Source organism: Onychostruthus taczanowskii, unplaced genomic scaffold (assembly GCF_017590055.1).
Source record: "Onychostruthus taczanowskii isolate IOZ18803 unplaced genomic scaffold, ASM1759005v1 scaffold183, whole genome shotgun sequence".
Taxonomy (NCBI): Eukaryota; Metazoa; Chordata; class Aves; order Passeriformes; family Passeridae; genus Onychostruthus; species Onychostruthus taczanowskii.
In genome coordinates, this window is record NW_024499051.1 from 585,294 (window position 1) to 605,680 (window position 20,387).

The 20,387-nt window shown below is 37.8% G+C and overlaps 1 protein-coding gene across 4 annotated transcripts in view; it reads left to right on the forward strand.

Moving 5' to 3' along the window:
• Positions 1 to 20,332, forward strand: part of RAB3GAP2 (RAB3 GTPase activating non-catalytic protein subunit 2) — a 43,412-nt gene extending 23,080 nt beyond the window's left edge. For 2 of the 4 annotated variants that reach the window (XM_041401031.1, XM_041401030.1), the window contains exons 14-35: positions 218 to 434; positions 736 to 879; positions 1,136 to 1,218; positions 1,532 to 1,596; positions 1,985 to 2,075; positions 3,895 to 4,022; positions 4,621 to 4,834; positions 7,167 to 7,264; positions 7,832 to 7,937; positions 8,858 to 9,018; positions 10,785 to 11,001; positions 11,363 to 11,536; positions 11,652 to 11,758; positions 12,756 to 12,822; positions 13,429 to 13,526; positions 14,849 to 14,884; positions 15,421 to 15,495; positions 15,707 to 15,925; positions 17,011 to 17,100; positions 17,185 to 17,403; positions 18,042 to 18,200; positions 18,477 to 20,332. In XM_041401031.1, coding sequence (XP_041256965.1) covers positions 218 to 434; positions 736 to 879; positions 1,136 to 1,218; positions 1,532 to 1,596; positions 1,985 to 2,075; positions 3,895 to 4,022; positions 4,621 to 4,834; positions 7,167 to 7,264; positions 7,832 to 7,937; positions 8,858 to 9,018; positions 10,785 to 11,001; positions 11,363 to 11,536; positions 11,652 to 11,758; positions 12,756 to 12,822; positions 13,429 to 13,526; positions 14,849 to 14,884; positions 15,421 to 15,495; positions 15,707 to 15,925; positions 17,011 to 17,100; positions 17,185 to 17,403; positions 18,042 to 18,200; positions 18,477 to 18,623 — 2,915 coding nt within the window. In that variant the 3' untranslated portion in view covers positions 18,624 to 20,332. The remainder of the gene's footprint in view (positions 1 to 217; positions 435 to 735; positions 880 to 1,135; positions 1,219 to 1,531; positions 1,597 to 1,984; positions 2,076 to 3,894; positions 4,023 to 4,620; positions 4,835 to 7,166; positions 7,265 to 7,831; positions 7,938 to 8,857; positions 9,019 to 10,784; positions 11,002 to 11,362; positions 11,537 to 11,651; positions 11,759 to 12,755; positions 12,823 to 13,428; positions 13,527 to 14,848; positions 14,885 to 15,420; positions 15,496 to 15,706; positions 15,926 to 17,010; positions 17,101 to 17,184; positions 17,404 to 18,041; positions 18,201 to 18,476) is intronic. The other 2 variants (XM_041401033.1, XM_041401032.1) reach the window with 1 other exon arrangement.
• The last annotated feature ends 55 nt before the right edge of the window (positions 20,333 to 20,387 follow it).

Consider the following 20,387-nt stretch of genomic DNA (forward strand, 5'->3'; position numbering starts at 1 on the left):
TTTATCTCTTCTTCAGAAGAATTTGTTCCTCCCCAGAGCTTTGCCAGGGGCTGTGTTTGGCCACTCTCTGGTGGGCCGTGTTCCAAATCAATGGACTAGAGTTCTTTACAGGAGTGAGGAGTTGCACGATTTGAAACAAAGCCTAAGATTACAGCTTGATGCACTAATCCTGTATTAGTTTCTGCACACTAGTGACCTTCTGTCTTCTCTTAAAAAGGATACCGTGATGCAGAAATTGGCTGGATACAGACAGTAGAGGACCTTCAGGAAAGGGAAACTGAGAAGGTGGATTCTTCTCCTTTTGGAAATGCACAGGGTCCAAGCAGGGTAGCTCAGTTCCTTGTGATCTATGCTCCAAGAAGAGGCATTTTGGAAGTGTGGAGCACACAGCAAGGACCTCGGGTTGGAGCCTTCAATGTGGGGAAATACTGCAGGTAAGAAACAGGTAGCAGGTAGGCGTAGTGCTGTGCTGCTGCAATAAAGTGATGTATGGCTATGCCAGGGTAAAAATGATAGTGGTGCTGGCAAGCACTTCTGTGCTGCCCAGTGTTTCCACTGAATGCAGCTTGTTGTTCTGGAGGTGGGGATATATTGTCATATTTTATCACTCTACACTCTTTTCTGATAAAGGTGTTTTGCAGTTCTTAAACCTTAGCTTCATAAAACTTATTGCCTCTTTATTTTGTTTGTGGACATGGAGGGTTACTAATTTTAGCCATTTTTAAAAAATTTCAGGTTGTTGTATCCTGGTTATAAAATAATGGGTCTAAACAATGTGATCAGTCAGGGATGGCAGCCCCAGACTTACCAGATCTGCCTTCTTGATCCAGTCTCTGGAAGTGTAAAAACTGTCCATGTACCTTTCCATTTATCACTGAGGTAAGAACTTTTTATGCTTTATATAAGTAAATTAATTTCATTATTGCTTTTGGAAACAGTTGGAGACAGCAATTCTGGTGTTCCTTTTCAAGCTGAATAGTACTCTGTAATCGTCTCATTGGTTTGTATGGATTAACATGATTTTTGTTATTGGAATGTTACCTTAAAGTAGCATAAATAATTTAAAAATACTGTTTTAGTGAATAATTACTTTTAGTTCACTTCACTCATACAATTATAAATTCTTTTCCTTCAGTGATAAAAAGAGTGAACGAGCAAAAGATATGCATCTAGTGAAGAAGTTAAATGCTTTACTCAAAGATAAAACCTCAGATCCAGGTAGGTTGTCTTGTATAATTTCTTCAGGTTGTGTTATCAAAGAGTTCTTGCGTGATCTGTGTTGTAAGTATGCAACCACGAGTACAGTTGTGATGCATTCTGACAGCTCTGCGTGCTATGAGCTATGATCTTTAGGTAGCTTGGGGTTTCTGTTATTTTGTTTCATTTTCCTCAAGCTTATTTTGACAGCTTCTGCAAGTGTCTTCATCTTTGTCATGAACTCACAGGCACCTTAACTGTTGTGCAGGTTAACTTATTCTTCAGAAGGCAGTTGAGAAGTATGAATTTAAATTGTGATTGTCTTTGTTTGCAGATTTATTTGAAGCTGAAGCAAAGGAATTAATACTTGATATCAAATATCCTGCCACAAAAAAACAGGTGAACATTTAGAGTATACTTTAATATTAGAAAAATAATACTGCATTATCAGAGTGCTAAATATTCCAAAATAAGTTTTTTTTTTTTTTTTTTTTTTCCCTAGAATAACTTGAAGCAAGTAATTGAGCTGTTTAGGGTTTCTCTGGGTAGTTTTTTTACAACATATTGACTAGAATTAACTTTGACTTGTGACTTCCCCAAGGCATTGTCTATGAATAATAAAAAGAGAGGAGACCTTTCTGTAGGAACAAATTATGCCATAAGTATATGTGAAGGTGAAATACAGATGAAAAATCATGGTCAAAGTTGTGCTGCTGTTGGCTTAATTTGCATGTTTTTACACTGAGATTAAGTGAATGTTTACTTATCTTGAATATCTTCTTAACAGGCTTTGGAAAGTATATTGACAAGTGAACGTGTGCCACTTTCATCTCTCACAAACATCACTCAGACATTAATGGATAATTTAAAAAAACAGGGTAGGTGGTTATTTATTTTGCAAATATCAAGAGGTATTTGCATCTTGTCTGTAGTGCTGTAAGTCTATTACTATTATATGTAGAAATGTTCTGTTCCACAGGGAGACCAGGCTTGGTCTGCTTAGTTTCGGTGCTAGATATCACAGGATGTTGCTTTTCTATGTCTTTATTTAATGCAGACTACAGGTAGCTTGCTGGTAAGTATGTTTGGCTAAGCTTGCTGTGTGCCTAGTAACTTGTGTTTATATTTTTTTAAAAAACCAACAAAACAAAGTGAACAAAACTGGATTGGGTACTTGTGTTCTGTAAAAACATCCTTTAGAAAGAGAGTTCATAGACTTTTGCCTGTAAATGTTTTAATTTACTCTCTCTCCAAAGAAGGGAATGAGGATTTGGCAAGATCTGTGAATTTTAATGTACTTGAAACACAAAATCTTTATCACTGAGAATCTGAGCTGCAACCACATCTAGTACCTTTTTTTGGTAAACTTTGCTGAAATTTACCAAATAATTCATGTTTTGATAGAGATTTCAGAGCTTATGTCAGGAAATGCCATTGCCAATTCAAAATCTTGTTGCTGAAAATCAAAGAAATCTCTCCTTCATTTCTGTCAGTGGTAGTTTCTTTTTATGGTTTTCTTGAAGTACATAGAGGAGATTGAGACCTTTACACATGCAGTTCTCTACCTAAATTCTCTACCTCATTCTAAATCAATAGTATTATCCATTTCTGTTAGAATTCCTAAAATATCCACAGGAAAACAGGAATATGACTTTTAATTCTGAAGAGGGGTTGACAGAGTTGTATATTTCTTAAGGTCTGTGTGTTTGTGCATTTTTCATCATTAATCTCGTGTCGAACATAACGTTATTTCCCCACAGTCACAATATAAAGCAAACTTGACTGATGTTCCAGCCTTCTAATTTCACAAGAGTAGTGTTATATTTCTCCACTTCTGTCTAGTAGGTAAAAGATAATATAAAGCAGATCCTGGTCTCTGTGAATGCTGTGGTTGTGAATTTAAGGTCAAATGGTTCTGTGACAAACTGCGTTTTTCTCTTTTTTTGGTAGGATTTTAATAGCAATGTATCAAATGTATTCAAGGGTTTGTAAATGAAAATCGTGTTTAGAAGCAGCTTCTATGAAAATTATGTATTCTGTATTATGTATTCTAGGTGAAAATTATGTATTTAGTGGAATCTTTTGTATAGAAAGGTCATTTTAGGATCTCTCAGGAAAGCTTTCTTTCAAGACTAATAAGTTGAAATAAAAGGGGATTTTTTGGACATGTTGGTGTTAATTTCCTGTATTGTTTGCTTTAATTGTTACTGGAAATTGAATGTCAATAGATAGATGAAATTTCTGAGACTAAGATTGCAAAAATACAGAAGGCAGTGTCTTGCTGAGGTGAAATTCATGTCAATAGTTATCAAGGCTTCTTCACATGAGAGGAATATGCTTAAAGTGTCAGAATGAATAAAATATTGTAATTTGTTATTCTTGATGAAAGAAAACAGGAACTGTACTTCAGTATTTGATAGTCTGTGGTTTGGTCTTAAACCAGGAGAAGTCAATAGATGTGTCTTTGTTCAGTTTCATGTTGTCAACCTCCAGTTTTAAAACAAGCTTCATTGCTTTCTTTAATACCTCTAGTAAAAATAATTCTTATTTTATGCTGCTCTGAATTGAATGTAATGATTGCAAACAGCAGTGCATCAAAAAATTAGAGTGAGTTTCAGAAATCCTCCAGTTCTGTGTGTGTGTTTCACTATTCCAGGCTATGTGTTCAAGTTCAAATGCAGTTTTATTTCTCCTCAGAGCTGGAGTGTGTGGACGAAGCACTGCTGCAGTTCTGTGCAAACAAGTTAAAGCTGTTGCATCTTTATGAACTGGTTAGCAAACTAAATTCCCAGAGCATACAGAAAGAGACTTCACCTTCAGATAATGTGAGTAAATTGAAAATTCAGTTGTCTTTTAAATTCAAGTGATGATTTAAGTATAAAAATACATTTTCAAAGCCTCAGATAAAGTAAGTAGGTAAGCAATTTTCCCCTTTTTGTGGCCTGCAGCTTTTAATGAAGTAATTCTTATAATACCTTCCCTCCGGCCTCATACAAGTATCTGGTAATTCATCTACGTAATATTCTTTAGGAGACACAAAGTTGAGATACAAGTGAAAATAAAACCAGTCTCCTGTTTTCAGTCCTTTATTTAAAGTTCGTAGAGTGTTCTTCACTTTAGTTTTGGAGGGATATTTTGGGACGTGTAGAAGTTAAAAATTTTGATGCTTGCATAATTTACCTTGCTTTTGCTATAATTTATAAAGCTGCAAATGGGAAATGCATCTGTTCTGTCCATTAAAAAGGAAGCGAGACAAGCTCTTTGTTTGAGCAATGTGAATAACTGATTTGGAGATTATTTTGGCTCTTCTCAAAGATGTTTTTAATGTTTGAAATGGAATATTTTGACTCTTCTGACTTTTTTCCATTTTTACTATGTTTTGTATAAGTCTTTTGTGAGATGAGATTTTGTTTTGCTTTTAAGGACTTGGCTAAACTGCTTCGTCTTGAAGAAAAAGATTTTCATAGACTTGAAACTTTACTGGAGAACTACAAGAAAGAAAATGCTCAAACTACCACTCAGTTGACTGATGAGAAGGATGACATACTGTCTGTGAAAATATTCTTAGAATATCTAGAATATGAAAAGGATGTGATTACTGTAAAAAATATGGAAGATGGAGAATACGTGGCTTTAGGTAAGAGCTATTTGAGCTCTGTTACATTTCTCAGACTGATTGTAATCTAAGGTGGTATAAATATTTTAGCCCTAATTTGAGGCCTTAGCAGCCCATCTTGCCTTGAAGTAGTGTGTAACTGCTCCTTTTAGACTCTTACCTTTAGCTGGAGGACAAGTCTTTTGCGTGAATGACTGTTAATACAAGTTAACGGCATCTGTGGATACAATTACCCTGAAGCCATGTAACCACTTTATTTAATTCATTTATTTAATAATTTATATAATAATTTAATTTATTTAATTCATTTATTAACACCACTAAATTGGGCAATAACTGGATACTTCACAGAGCAGCTGTACCCTGCTGCTTCTTTCATGTTCACAGCACTCTAAGAGTTGAGTTAATGGCAGAACTCACTTTAGCCTTCGAGATGGGGGAGCTGACCAGAGGCAGCATCAAGGCCATTAGGTGAGGCAGCAAGGACCTAATCCACCTAATTTATGGAGTTGAGATTTTCAACAAGGTCTCCCTAAAATGTCTCATGATTTTGTTTAGTCCATGGCTGTGGGCTCCATCTGTCATAGTAGTCCTCTAGGGCAGGAGAAGTGGTGTGTGCTGTTGGATTGTTGCATGCTGAAACCAGTTCTGGTTCAATCACTGCTGTGCTTGTCATGTTATAGCATCACTGCACTTTGGCAGATTCATCAAAATTAAATTGTAATTAATCTTGGTAATTTTTATTGTAATACCATTGATATGGCATATAGCATCCATAGTAGTGATGCTATACAATATTATATAGCAATTAACATACAATTCAAGTCATTGTGTGTTCTCATCCAGAATCAAACCCCCTTGAGGTACACATCAGACTTCCCCAAGTGCATCCAGATCCTTTAGCAAAAGCAGTTCCACAAACGGGTTTGCTTTTGCCTGAGACAGGAGCAACATAAACTCTGTTCTCCAGTGTATTTTTATCCCCTTCTATTGCACAGTAGAGTTTTGATTGGGCAGGGGTAGTTTGATTGGCAGATCCCATAGTGCTGACCAACCAAGTGACCTTAGTTACCTCTGTATCCCAATCTTAGAATGTCCTAGCATCCATTGCATTCCATATGGCCTTTTAAAAAGCCCATTGCATCTTTCAGTCTTACCAAAGGGTGGCTTCACCGTGTTCTGTGCAGTCTGGATCAGTCTGCTTGCCTGGGAGATGTGTAATGTATTCCTTAAAGGGATTCCTTCCCTTTAGACCTGGGAGAAGTTGCCCCTAGAGGCTGAGGATTTATGCCCCTTTTCCATTTCTGTTATCAATGCCCTCCTCCCTAGAAAGGGATCCCAGCTCGTTGGCTTCCTTACCCTTTATTTCAGGCTGCTGGCCCTGTTATCCCAACATAAGAACAACTGAATGACAGCGTACTCACCTGGATTTTGGCTGAAGTCTTCACGGATATCTTGCAGCTCCCTCAGGGATAGAGATTTTTTGATTACTGCCTTGTTTACAAATACTTCCTCTTCTTCCTTCCTGAGTAGTGAGCACCTCATTCTGCTGTTCTCATGCTGGTCTTACTTTGGAGTAGCCTGCCTCATCCACCTCCTTCTCCTGTTCCTCCTACCGAGTGAGCTCACTTTCACTTCCAGTATTACTTCTTGTGTAGAGTTGTCAGTGTCAGGTTGTTTCTCTAGGTCAGACACAGTGCGGTTGCTAGGCTCGGAGTATCCACAGTACCTGTCACTTTGCCATCAGATCCAGAGGCCTTCTCTTCTCTCTGACTATACCGAGCAGTGTTGAGCAGAATGATTGTAATTCGGCTGGAGGAGGGGGAGGTGGAGGAAGGCATTTCCCCCTGGATGGGCCCTTGGAGGAGCAAAGACGTAATTGCGAATCGTTCGCACTGCGCGGCGCCCGAGGGCCGGAGCCGGTGGTCGAAGGCAGATCAGTGTCAAGACAGCCATGAGCCAGCTTACACAGTACCTGATAACCCAAACCAAACCCCCAGGGGCGATAGAGCACAACAGAGAATGTTTACAGCAATTTACACTTTACACTGCTCTGTCAGCATTGTGACCACTGACTATTAAAGTAATGTAATCAATGCTTATGACAAGTTTGTTTTAACATGCTCTGGTCAGATCTGTTTATCTCAACCCTCTGTGTCCCTTGTTGGGCATCAGAAAAGACTGTTGTTGCTTAAGCTCACAGGCATGTGAACACCAGGTGATCTCAAATGTAACCTGTTATTTTGTATTGCACTCACTGGGACCTGATCAATAGATAGCCTTTTGTCTAAGTGTAAGGAGAGGGATTGTGGTTTTAGATAGTGTTCATAATGTCTACTAATTCTTGCTTCAGGCAGCTTTTTCTTCTGGAAGTGTTTGTGTGGGGAGAGTTCCACAGAGGAAATGTGCCATGCCCTGGAATCAGCTGGTTTTAGCCCACAAACCTTGTTGGTAAGATGTTTATTACATGCTTCAAAACTTTGATTTAGTGTTTAGTGAAAACAAAACATTGAAAGGAAAATTTCTGCATGTTGACCTTTGGATTACTGCTGTGTTTAGGCTGTGTTCAAATACCCCCGTATTCAGTTCTTTAGTTACTCATACTTGCATTTCCCAGTTAAGCAATACCAAAGAAAAAAAAGAAGAAAATATTCTAGTAGAAAATATGGATATTCTAGTGGGAGTGTCTAAAATATTCATTAAGATCTACAAGTGTTCTAAATTTTCAACTATAATATTAACTTGTAATGTTTGCCAAGTTGAGCTTTTAAAAGGGAGTGTTTTCTAGAATATCTTCCTAATTAAATGCACTGATTGTATTATTTAATTTCAATATCTGTCATAGAGTGCATTGTGCTGTATATTTTTAACTTGCAATGTTAATATAATGGTTCCTGAATATAATATTTTTACTTTGTGACATAAAACTTGTTTGAGAAAACTGTTTGCATTAGGTGTGTTGAAATATTAGAGTTTCATTTTACTGCTTCAATTCTATATTCTCTTTTTTTTTTACAGTCGCTACTTCTCAATTTATGGCTTTCCAAGGAAAAAGATATTCTAGACAAACCAGACTCTGTCAGTTGCCTTTACACTATGCTGTCACTTCTGAGCAAAATGAAAGGTGAGATGTGCATTTAAAATACTCAAAGGCAACTGTTATTATTAGAATTTTGCTACTCTGACTAGAGTCTATTATCACTTTGGGTTTTCCCCCCTCATAAATTATGCAGCAAAACTTAATGCTGCATGTTCATGGACTAACTAATCATGCCACATTTTCACTCTAACTCCACACTTAGTTGACACAACTCCTATTTGGCCCAAGAACGTGGCTGTCCAGCTTGCTTTCCTAACATTTTTTGAATGTTTAGTCCCATCTCTTTAATTTGTGCTGACTGGCTCTCAGACATCCTTTACTTTACTGTTACTTTAGCAGCATTTGTAACTTGAGTACTCTATAAAGTCAGTTTGCCATAATTTGGAGGAGGTTGTACATATGTTGTATGTATGAATAAATGCTGATTCTCCTACCTCACATACAGCTACTATGGATAAATCTGTGCCGGGTTCCCTTATTGTCTACTTCTTCATAGAACAGCAATATCAGCTTGAAATGGGAAGCATGAGTAAGCTACTGCTGCTGTCTGAGTAAATTAATGCTGCTGAACACAGGGTAGCCTGAAGGGAGACAGCTTGAGTGCATTGAATATGTGTGGCATCTTGAAATCACAAATGGATCTGTTTGCATTGTGAAGTGTAACATCCCTTAAATCTTTTAAGCATGCAGCAATTTTGCTACCTAGTGATTCAGATCTATTGTCTGTTTGCTACAAATGAGTTTTGAGAATGAGTAATTCACATTCTGTTTTAAACTTGAGTTGCAATCCAAGAACCCGTGTGCTAAATATCTGGAAAACGATCAGCTAGAGTAATCAGAAATTGCTCTTGTTGGACAAGCTGTGTTCACAAATGCTGGCTCCGGGGTTGGTTGCTCCTGCACAGTGACCCCAGCTGAGTTTCCCGCTCTCCCTTTGCCTCCAGTCGCTATAGAGGAGTCGTGGGACACGCAGTCGGTGTCCCCCTGGTGGCAGCAGATGCGCACGGCCTGCGTTCAGTCCGAAAGCAGTGCGGCTGCTCTGCTGTCCGCTCACGTGGGACACTCTGTAACCGCAGAGATCATCGACAGCGTGACTGAGAAAAAGGTAACTCATCTCACACCTCTCCTTCACTTCTAGTTACTGTATCGCTTCCCTGCAGCTGTCCTGGTAACAGTAATATCCTCAGCATTTGTCCTCATTCCAACCTGGGCAGAGGCGTGACATCCTGCAAGCCTGAAAATTTGCACTCAGATTTGAAGAACATTATACTGAGATGAATTAATGATATGTCAGGATAATTTACGAAATTTATTTAAATATGGAAACAGTACATTGATTTTCTCTCTCAATAGCAAATGATGTTGATGAACTTAAAGCCTACACACTTTCCACATAAATTTGAGAGGTCCACTGAACTTGGGATGGTAAACCTGTTTTAACATAGTTGAGATTTTTTTTTTAAGTAACTGTTCAATTTTTGTAGTACCTATGTTACTATCCCTTCTTAACATGATGGATGTTTGCTTTTCTTGGCAGTAAATACCTTTACCAAGTTGTGATTAAGGCTGTAAAACTCCATACAGCATTTCAATTCAAAATGGAAAACATTGTTTCATTTCCAAATAGCACTAGGCAGATCTGAATTAGATTAGGTGGGATGTAGGTGGTGTTCAGCCTTGTAAATAGAACCAGAGCATGGCTTGGCTTGGAAGGCACTTTAAAAAATGGTCTGATTTCAGCCTCTGCTGCCCTAGCAGGGACCCCTGCCACTAGGCCAGGTTGCTCAAGAGTGTCATTATCCTGGCCTTGAACACTCCAGGGAAGGGGCATCCACAACTTTCCTGGGCGACCTGTGCCTACCACCCTCACAGTAAAGAATTTCTTCCTAATAGCCAATCTAAACCTCCTTATTTGTCTTTAAAGCTTGTTCTGTCACTCCCTGCCCTTATAAAATGTCCCTTTCCTGTAGACCCGTTCTAGGTACTGAAAGGCTGCAGTAGGGGCACCCTGGAGCCTTTTCTCTTCCTGGCTGAGCAATCCTAACTCTCTCAGCCTATCTTCATAGGAGAGATGCCTCAGCCCCCTAATTGTGTCTGCCTTATAAATTTTAACTAAAGAACAGGAAGTGTTTCAGTATTTTTGCACACTCACCTCAACTATTGCACTTCTGTTTATCAAAAATTCTGTTTATCACTGTTTGCCAGTGTTGCAAAATAGAGTTGTTGATATGTTGCAACCTACCTGCCTTCTTTGTCCCTTTTTCTTCTGTTCTGCTTTAACAAAAAAAGTAACAGATTTATTTCCTTCAAGATTTCCCTTCTATGAATTCATATATCTTCCCCCCCTTTTTTTCCCTACCAATCTGGAAAGATTCTTGGGTTTTCTGGCAGAGTATTTGCTGATACATGTGAGAATTAAAAAAATAATGCACAGAACTGCCATGTGGTGTGATCCAGGATTTCTGGGTACATGATCTGTATTTTTTAATATGATAGGAAATGGAAATGTGGGTGGATTAATCATATATTTGGGGAAGGTGTATATAGTGGAGAATTTAAAATTAAATATTTTTAAGGGATTCTAACCCACTTTTGAGCTAAATATGAACTTAAAAATGGGACTGTAAGATGATCATTCAGGTCCTTTTATTTCCTTTAGGCTTTTATTTAAGGACGTGTGTAACTTGTGAGCAGTGTGGGATGTTAATTGATCTTTGCAAAACAGTTAATGCATACTTTGAAGTAAATTGTTCTTTAAAAAGCATTAGCTCTTAGGATATAGTTCTGAATTTTAATGCTGTGCATTTTTTATGAACACAGTTGTGGTGCTTTAAAATGAACAGACCTAAACCAATTCATATCTTCTGTTAGTTTTCCCAAATAATTGTAGGTTCAGACACAGAATCCTGGGAAGCACTTTCTCTTGATACTGAATATTGGAAACTTCTGCTGAAACAGTTAGAGGATTGCTTGATACTTCAAACACTACTGCACAGCAAAGTGACCAAAAGGACAAAAAGAGTTTCATCACTCCAGACTGAGCCTTTGGGCAGACTGTCTGTTAAGAAACTGCTTGAAGCTGGAAAAGGTACATTTTTTTTTCTTGGAGTCATTGTTGATTTTCTTTCTAATAGACTTCTGAGCCATCCTTACCTATTTAATGATGTACTCTGCACTGGAAATTGTTTTGCCGGATACCATTCTTAATTTTAAAAGCAATGCAAATCATGTAGAACAGTGCTTTAAAATTGTTAAAAGCTGTTACTGTAAAGACTGCATTGTAAGCTTCTGATCAGTAGGTTAGGAAATATTTTAATTGGTAGAGTTACCTCTATGTAATTAAAGGTAGTAGTTAAAAACCCTATATTGTCTCTTGTCCTTAGATTGTGAACCATAAATAATCTGCAATATATTGACTCTACCTCTTACTTTTCTTTTCAACATCCTAGGAGGTATTGCTGACACTGTAGCAAAGTGGGTTTTTAGGCAAGGCTTCAGTCCGATTATACTAAATGCGGCCCAGTACAAAAACACTACAGATAGTACTGAAGAATCCGTAGAAATGCATAATAATCTCTTTCTTGAGGAGCAAGAAGCAGCTACAGGCTTGGAAAGAATCCTAGGTAAGAAAATAATGTGAATTTTTCAAATTATAAAACTCTGCAGAAACTGTTGTGAAGTAGCAGAAATTTTAGTTGGAAGAGGTCTGTCTTCTGACTTCAGATTTTGTTTTTCTAGAGCTGCTGCAAGTAGCATATCAGCAATTTCCATGTAGTCTTGAAGTGGATGTACTCCATGCACATTGCTCTTGGGAATGTATAGTGCAGTGGAATAAGGACCCAGAGGTAAGAAAGTGTCTTTTGCAGGGAATAATGGTTAAGATCAACTCGATAGAAGGAGCTTTGCAAGTTTCTGGTAGTTTAACAAAACATCAATTAATAAGACTGATGTTGAAAGCAGTTACTAGGTGCAATTTTTCTGTGCTAAGTGGCAAGTGGAAATTGAATTGAGAAAATGAGAGTATGTCCTGAGGCTGAATGGCACGGCACTGTACATTTCCAAGCTATCAGATTCTCAGTACTGGGCCTATGGAAACTGGGTTCAGTTTGAAAAAGGTTTTAGGCTGTTTGTACTGTGGCTGTTTATAAAACAGTTTCAGTACTCCAAAACAGAGGCATATTTTTCTCTGTTCTAAATATGCTTAAACAAGTCACAGAATACTAAATTTTTTGGACTAGAACCCATTCTATTGTGGGAGGAAAGAGGGACTTCTTGAATTTTCTCAGATTCCCTGGCCACTGCTGGCAGTTGTCATAAGAAAGAAAACAAAAAATTTCCTTTTTTTCCTCTCCTGTCCTATAGTTTCTGTAAGGGAAAATGTTGTGCTAAATTCAGATGTTGTTAAATTAGAACTCCTTAGAGCTGTGCCACATCACTTGATGTAGAATAGAAGGTTTGTCTGAGACTTGTTAAGAGCTTACTCCATCATAGCAAAATTGAGTAAAAATCACTCTTTCTATCAGAAATGGATTTTGTATTTGAAAAATTATTGTAGTCAGTGTAGGTGCCTTTCAGCAAGGACTATGTTAGCAGTACTAACACCAAAAAACCCTGAGATTACAGTTGGCTTCATGATGACTGAAACAAACTTTGCCATGCACATGTGTTTGTCAGATACTGGTAGAGAAGATTGCAACAGCAGAATAACTTGCTAGTTTTATAACTGTCAGAGTAAAAGTTTTAAGATAATCTACCTGGGCCCTTTAAGAATTAGTAATTTACATTTAAAGCAAGTTTTGAATAATGTATTAACTTATACTTTCATTTATTTTTTTCCATAAGGAAGCATGTTTTCTCAGTAGGTCTATAGATCATCTAAGATGCATCATTAATGCTCACATTCAGCATGGTAAGTACAAAGCTCTTAGTAAAAATTATCTTTGTTGAAATTGTAAAACAGATTGGATGTTTGTTGACTCAAGTAAATGAATGCTGTTCATAATAGTGATGGCCATTTTGTCTTAAAACCACCAAACCACCCCAAAACTTTCTGCTGACATCCACACTTCTCTCTTCCATGGTGAAATTGAGTTTCCATCACAACTGTGAAAATAAGGTAATTAGATAAAGTTGATGCGTTCAGATAAAAGCATTTTAAAATAAAATTGCTCTGAAATTAATTTTTACTTGTATTTAAATAGTGGAACATCCTTTGCAGTCAATTACTTTTCATGCAGTTCTTGATAGTCTGTTTCAGTGAAGGTGATGAACATTTTCTTTTTTGTAGGCTGTTTATGTATGCAAATAAGGTGCTCTCTTGATGTGTACTTAAAATGTTTAACCCAGTCTACATAATAAAATATTTTTAACAAGTTATTGCACTTACGACTGTATTTGATTACCTATGTAGGCTCCTCCTGAGAAATCTAAACTGCAAGTATAAAGCAGTGTGGATAATTCACAATTCCTTCTTGTTTTGTTCACTATCTTATAAGATCCCTTTTCTGTTCACCAGGAGTTTACAAGTCTGTGATTGTTCTAGGTATTGCTCTGATGATGTGGAACACATTCATAGTAAAAAGGCTTTCCTCTGCCACGTATCTTATGGACAAGGTGAGTGCAATGTCTTGAGGCTGCTTTTGTTACTAACTGAAAAATGAAACCAGTATTTATAAACAATTTAATTTTGGTGTTTTGTTTTAAAAAGTATTTGGAATATCTTTGATTTAACTATGCAAATCACCACTTGTAATTTGGCTTATTATGTAGCTAACATTTGGAAATGATGATGAAATGCGTATTTTAAAATATCAGGTCTGTTAGATGATTAACTAGAGGCAGCTGATTAACACTGGGTGATGTGTTCTGAAGACTTAAGTACAGTTTTTTAGCTTGTATTTACTAAACAAGAAATATTTGTGAAACAGTTTGAAATTATCTATGTGTGCTATTATAACATTTCGTTGGAAAACAATAAATATATTAAAGTGCCTGTGCCTGTTTCCTGTTATTACCAAGGATCTACCACAAACCCAGATTTCATATACATGAACTCTTCTGCAAAATAGAGAAGATTTTGTGGGTGTTGTTGAGCACTTTTAATTATTGCTACTATTGTAAATTAGCTTTTGTTCTAGTATGTAGTCTGTCTTCTTTGAATTTGGGTGGTCTTTTGTCCCTGCTAAACTTCAGGTTTTTTCATGCTTTATAACTATGCAGTGGGGCTGTTTACTGGAAGGCAGTTTAGGAAGAGTGCTCCTAGTAAGTGGATAGTGACTTAAAAAATAAAGTCCCAACACAAAACCTGCAAGAATTTGCTCTCCTATCTTGTCTTCCTTCTCCTTTGCTCCTCTCATTTTCTGCCTTTGCTTTTGGTTTAGCTCTCTAAGAACTGGAGAATGTCCTCTTCCCCATTCCTTCCAGCAAATAGGCTCAGTTGTGTACAGTTGTAGGAGGTGTTGCCTCTGCAAAAACCCTTTTCCAGTTTTCCTGCATGCATTTATGCAAATCCTTCACCATAACTCTTCTACCTGAGTTAACACCTGCAGGAGAGGAGAGAAAGGTTTTTATTAACTAACTGGTTTCTTCCTAATATCATGCTTGGTGTTACAGCTTTAGTTATGCATTGTGGAAATCACTGGGAATTTCTTAGCTGTCTCTGAGATTTGAATGAGGACCTTGGGGCCTTATTTCTAATCCTAGGCTTCAAGAAGGATGAACTAAATATGGGCATCAGTGATGTTCATTCCTTTACAATCTGTATCAAGTCTTTTGTTGAAAGCAAGATATGCAATGAGTTGCATCATGTAGCTGTAATTGAGCTATTTTCTCATTTTATATTTGGAAAATAGTAATAAAAGGTTAAAATGTGGGTAACAGATATCATAATGAAAATTTAGTTGTGATACTTTTTTTTTTTTTTTTTGTAAAAACAGGTTGGAAAAGCTCCAAAGGACAGATTATGTAGACGGGCAAGTAATACTACTTTTCTCTGAGTGGGAAAAATTAATCAGAAGTGCCTTAAATTTAATACTGGTTTGTGATTTATTTTTGAAAGTTAAAAAAAAAATTGAAAATGTAGCCCTAGAGAAAATGTAACAAATTTTTAGTATAAATTAATTTTTATCTGAAAAAGCAGATTAGAACTGTAGTATAATTTAAGATGTAATAGAGGGTAGGCTTGAGACTATAAGATGACAAATTACTGTTATTTTTCATGCATAAAATCATTAGTTAAAACTTCTTTGGAAGACCACTGATATGATCAGAAAATTAAATTTATTAGGTGGCATTACTTGATTCAGTCTTCATTGGAGATGCAGTATTGTAAATGGCTACATTTATTTTATTCCAAATTTTCCTGTTAATTCTTTGTTGTAGTTCAGTAAGTATTTTTTTACATTTAAATATAACAGGTTAAGAAACTGAGCTGAACAATGTATTTTATGTCAACAACAGCTGTTTCAATTCCAGCTGATACAATTTAAATCTTACTGTTTATTACCAGGATGTAGGGATGAGTGACACAGCAATGACAGCTTTTCTTGGCTGCTGTTCAGAACTTCTGCAAACTTTGCTAGAGGTAAATTTTTATTTTTCCCACTGAAAGTAAGGAACTGATGGGTTAAAATCTATTTTTTAAGACCATGGTTATACTAATTTCTGTCCTGTTCAGTTCAGACAAATGTTAATGGTATTGTAAACAACATGAAGTTTTCTTTTTAATTTCACTGCAGAGCAGGCCAGTGTAGGAGGTTTTTAGCATGTGACTGCTCTGGTGTGTTGCTTGACAGGCAGACGTGAGCAGTGACGAGATGCAGGCCCCTGTGCTGGACACTGAGGACGCCTGGGTGTCGGTGGAGGGCCCGGTGTCCATCGTGGAGCTGGCCCTGGAGCAGAAGCGCATCCACTACCCGCTGGTGGAGCACCAGTTTGTGCTCTGCACCGTCCTCTATGCCGTCATGAGGCTCTCGCTCAAGGGTGTGAAGCCACTGTCACTCTTTGACAGCAAGGTATAGCTTAGAAAGTAGATAATGAAATATTTCCTTAATGCTCCCTTCCTCTTGGTATCTGGGATATTTGCTGGCTTTTGCACTTTAAACAGTTCCTGCATGATTTTATGAAAGCCTTTAGTCCACTGTGGTGCATTGACAAAATTGTCACCAGAATTCAGGCAGAGACTCAAACTTGGTGAGCTTCCTTATGAATAAAAGATTTGTATTGACCTCAGTTGTATGAAGATCAGCTTTTTAATTATTAGCTGGCCTGAAACTACTGCAGAACACTAGATGACAGGTTTTCCTGGTTGCTTTGAGAAGTGCCAGGCCAGTGGAAATGTAAGTATTTAAAGGTCAGAAATGTTGTTAGTGTCACTCTTGTATCCATTATTGCTGATGATTATTGCAGAATTCCCAGCATCTCAAAAAGAATGAACAATTTTTCATTTAACCCATACAAACCACTTTGAAAAGTCACTGCATTTAAAATGCAGTATATTACAATCAGAGCTTGATCCTGATACCAGAAATTGAGCTTTCCTCCTCCTGTCATAACCATACTTTGATTCTAAGAGAATTTAAACACAAAGTACTGGTGTAGACTGTGGTTTATTTCCTGCTGTGGAGAAAATAATTTAGTTATGTAACACTGTTCAGTTTTTTTCCTAAATGATTTTCTGGAATTTTATAAATGCAGAATATTACTTTCCTTTTGATGTAGGCTCTTGTCTGCAAGCTCTCATCAAGCATTTGAGTCTGATTTTAGCATTTTACCACAGGTCAAATTCCATTGGTTTTGTATTTTTTTTGCTTATCTGTTAGCAGAAAACATTATACTACCTTTTGTCATTTAAGAGTGCATATTATGTCTTAAGTAAAATCAGATCCTATTCCTGTGCCTCCATTCTTCTACATACAACTATTACTGTTAGCCATTCTCTTTTTGTCTTACTTTACCTTACACAAGGTCTCCATTTGTTCTGTGAGCAAAACAGAAGGTGAGATACAAAATAAATTCAAGAAAAAATTGGGCTGTTTAGTATTGGATCAGAGTGGATTTGTTGTATTGCTTGAGACCTGTCTTTGGTTTTCAATTTTAGGGCAAAAATGCATTTTTCAAAGACCTAACATCAATTCAGCTGCTACCTAGTGGGGATATGGATCCAAACGTGTTATCTATACGACAGCAGGTAGGCAGAAGTTCTGTACTGAAAGTTCTTAATGTTCTGAAGTTGCAGATACTCTTGAGGTAACTTGTGATTTTTGCTTCAAAGTTCTTGCTCAAAGTTGTGAGTGCAGCGGTTCAAACACTGTGTTCGTCACAGACGGACAGAGAAGTCTCAGAGGAGGATTATTTTCCTTTTGAGAAGGGGAAGAATTGGCCAACTTTGGCTGCGGACCTGGCTCAGTATCTTCAAATCTCTGAGGATTTGGTCAGAAGGCATTATGTCTGTGAACTGTACAGTTATGGGATGGATCATCTTGGTGAAGAGGTGAGAACAGCTTTTAACATTTTACAACACTGTCACGTATTCTGCTAAAATTACTTTTCTCTCACTTAAGATGCCTGGAAGGGTTTGGCAAGATTTATCAAGCTTAAAAAGTCCCCAGGCTGAAAAGTCAGACTATAAAAGTATTTTTTCAGGACTAATAATTCCTTTATTTTTCAATTTTCCCAGCAAGAATCTGTGTAATGCAACTAGTGGAAATGTGACAGGGAGTTACACTACTGGTATAACTAGCATGGCCTTTTTAATTTCATTATATTTGATAATTTCAGAATTGGCTTCTTTTGCCTGTCATGTCTTTTAGGACAGGAATTAAAAAAAAAAAAAAAAAAAAAAAAGAGAGGACAAAAAAACTCCTTCCCTTCCTTGAGGGGGGATTATGTTGCTGGACTGTAAAACATCTTGTGCTCCTGCTAGTCTCTGAAGTACAGAGTAATTCTCTACGTTGTGCTGCTCTGGAGCTCCTAATCTTGTGCTTTGTTACATAACACAAGAAACAGTCTCAAAGACTATTTGTCCTTTTAGTATCAAGAACTTTTTTTTGTTACAGCTGTTCAGGCCTCCCGCTAAGTGAGCTGTCACACTGAAACTGTTTCTAATCCCTTTGGTTTCTCTACTTTCAGGCCTTCCTGCAGGTGGTTGACAAAGAAGTGCTGGCATCCCAGCTGCTTATGCTGGCTGGGCAGAGGCTGGCCTTCGCTCTGCTTCATGGACAGATCAAGAATGGCATGGAACTTCTCACCAGGCTTCCTCCAACACTGAGCACTTGGCTCAAAGCTATGGTAAGTTAAGCTCCAGTTTGGAAAACAGGTTTATTTTCTGAGGTTTCTGTTCACCAAGCCAGAGATTACATCTGAATGGCTCTTTCTTACTCATGGAAATAGGATTTTCCCCCCCGTTTTTCCTTATGGTTGTTCTGTTTCATGGATGCTAGAGCAGTTTCATGGGTCAAAACATCAGCTTGATTGTGTTTATAAACATTAGCAATTAGTCTTATAAAGGTTCTGGAGGGCTTAGCTGTGACATGATTGAGAGGCTGAGTTTATTGTTTCACACAGGACCCCCAGGAAATCCAGAACGTGGAAGTGCCAATTGCAACAACAGCCAGGCTGGTGAGCAAGGTGATTGAGCACCTGCCCGAGAACCACGGGCAGTACAGCCTGGCCCTCAACCTCATCGAGGCTGTCGAGGCCATTCCTGCCTGAGTGCTTGTGGAGCAGAGCAGGCTCTTACACAAAGCTGAACTTAATGGGAAGAAAAGTCCACAGCACTCTGGTTAAGCAACAAAAAGAACAATGCTCCCCATCCCAGAATTTCAGAAGGTAATTTTAAATTGGAGTATATTTTAAATTCTGTACTAGTAAGAATATGTTTAGTTTCTAGTACACTTGTCAGTATCTGAACTGCTTTGTTATTTATTTCTGACTTGAGCGCTTTATGCAGTTGTTTCAATTGGGTATGTTTGACAGCAGTTTTACTCTCTCAACACAATCACATCTTGTGAAATTCTGTATTTCATGTTGGCAGCAACTGCTGCACTTTCAATGTTCCATGTATGATTTGTTTTCCAAAAGCAACTTTAGAATTAGACCCAAGAAGAACTTCAGTCTCTAAGTTACCATGTAAAGCCAATACCGCTTTTTCTGAAGCTCTAGCTGGTGTTGAGCTCACACCTTGTAACTGCATTATGTGACAATGACAACTGCACTTGATGTAGGATGTAATGTGCTGGGGCCTTAGGCAAAAGGGAGAACAGCCTGGGAAGGAGAACCCAACTCTCCAGACATACGAGTATGGACTTTTAGTCCAGCTCTCCCCATGCTGTCTTGGGTACTGGGCTACAGCTACAACTGGATTTATATCCCTCTCCATTATTATTAAGCTCTGCTGAGTTTAAGTAGGTCAAGGAATGTCTCACTGTAAGATTCTTCCTCCATCTTATCACTGTAGGAGATGTAGTATGCTATGAATCTCTGCACATGTTAACTTGTAGTCAGAAACGCTTAAAAACTTGATCCAACTTCTCTGAAGATTGATAGTACTGAGTACTTTAGCCTTAAAACCCACACTTTATTGATGGTACCTACAGGGAATCCTATAGTGATTATCTTCACTATTGGAATGGTGTTGAACATGGTTATCTGGCATTGGTGACTCCTGTTCACTACTTGTCTGAAGGAAGCCAGGAGAGAAAAATAAAATTGGTGTAAACTTTTTGCCTTTGTCAGCTAAAATTATGAGCTCCATCCTGTAACCTGCTCCTCTTGCATTATAAAGAAACATTTGGAATATTATGCCTTGCTAGAGACAGAATTTGGAATTGAGTCTTATCTTTCTGAAGTATGTGCTGCTGTTATTGAGGGGTTTGAATTCCCCCCAAAAAGGCAATGCAGGTGGCTTGCTCCACACAGCCTCGTCCAGTTGTTCTGCAGCCCCACTTCCTGATCACTGCACTCCAAGGCAGCTGGTGAAGGATTCTTTGACTTCCTACAGACAGAGCAAAGAACAGTCAGAATTCCAGTAAAATTCCCTGGTCTATGTTCTATTGTACTTCTCTACTGCCTTCCATAACTGAGGTTAAAACAGCTGTAAAGGAGAAATGGAAGAGGCAGTATTGTACAGGTGCCATGACCACCTTGCTTGAGAGCACCTCACATTTCTGCAGAAATTAGTGAGCTTGAGATTTGGTCATCATGGAGCCTGAGGAAAGCAGTGTTCCTTAGCTGCATTACATTCCTCTATCCTGGTACGGCTGTGTAAAGGAATTTACTGTAACTGAGTATCATGTCAGAGCTGACACACTACATCAATCAAATCTGTAATGTACTGTAAGTAATACTCTGTATATAGTGCTATTTTGTGTTTATTTTGCTGTGGATTTGTGTAAATTGATTAAATAAAATCCAAGATTTCATTGTCTCTTTTCCTTCCTTTAAGGGAATGGTGGTCACCATTTTCTCTTCTGTTTT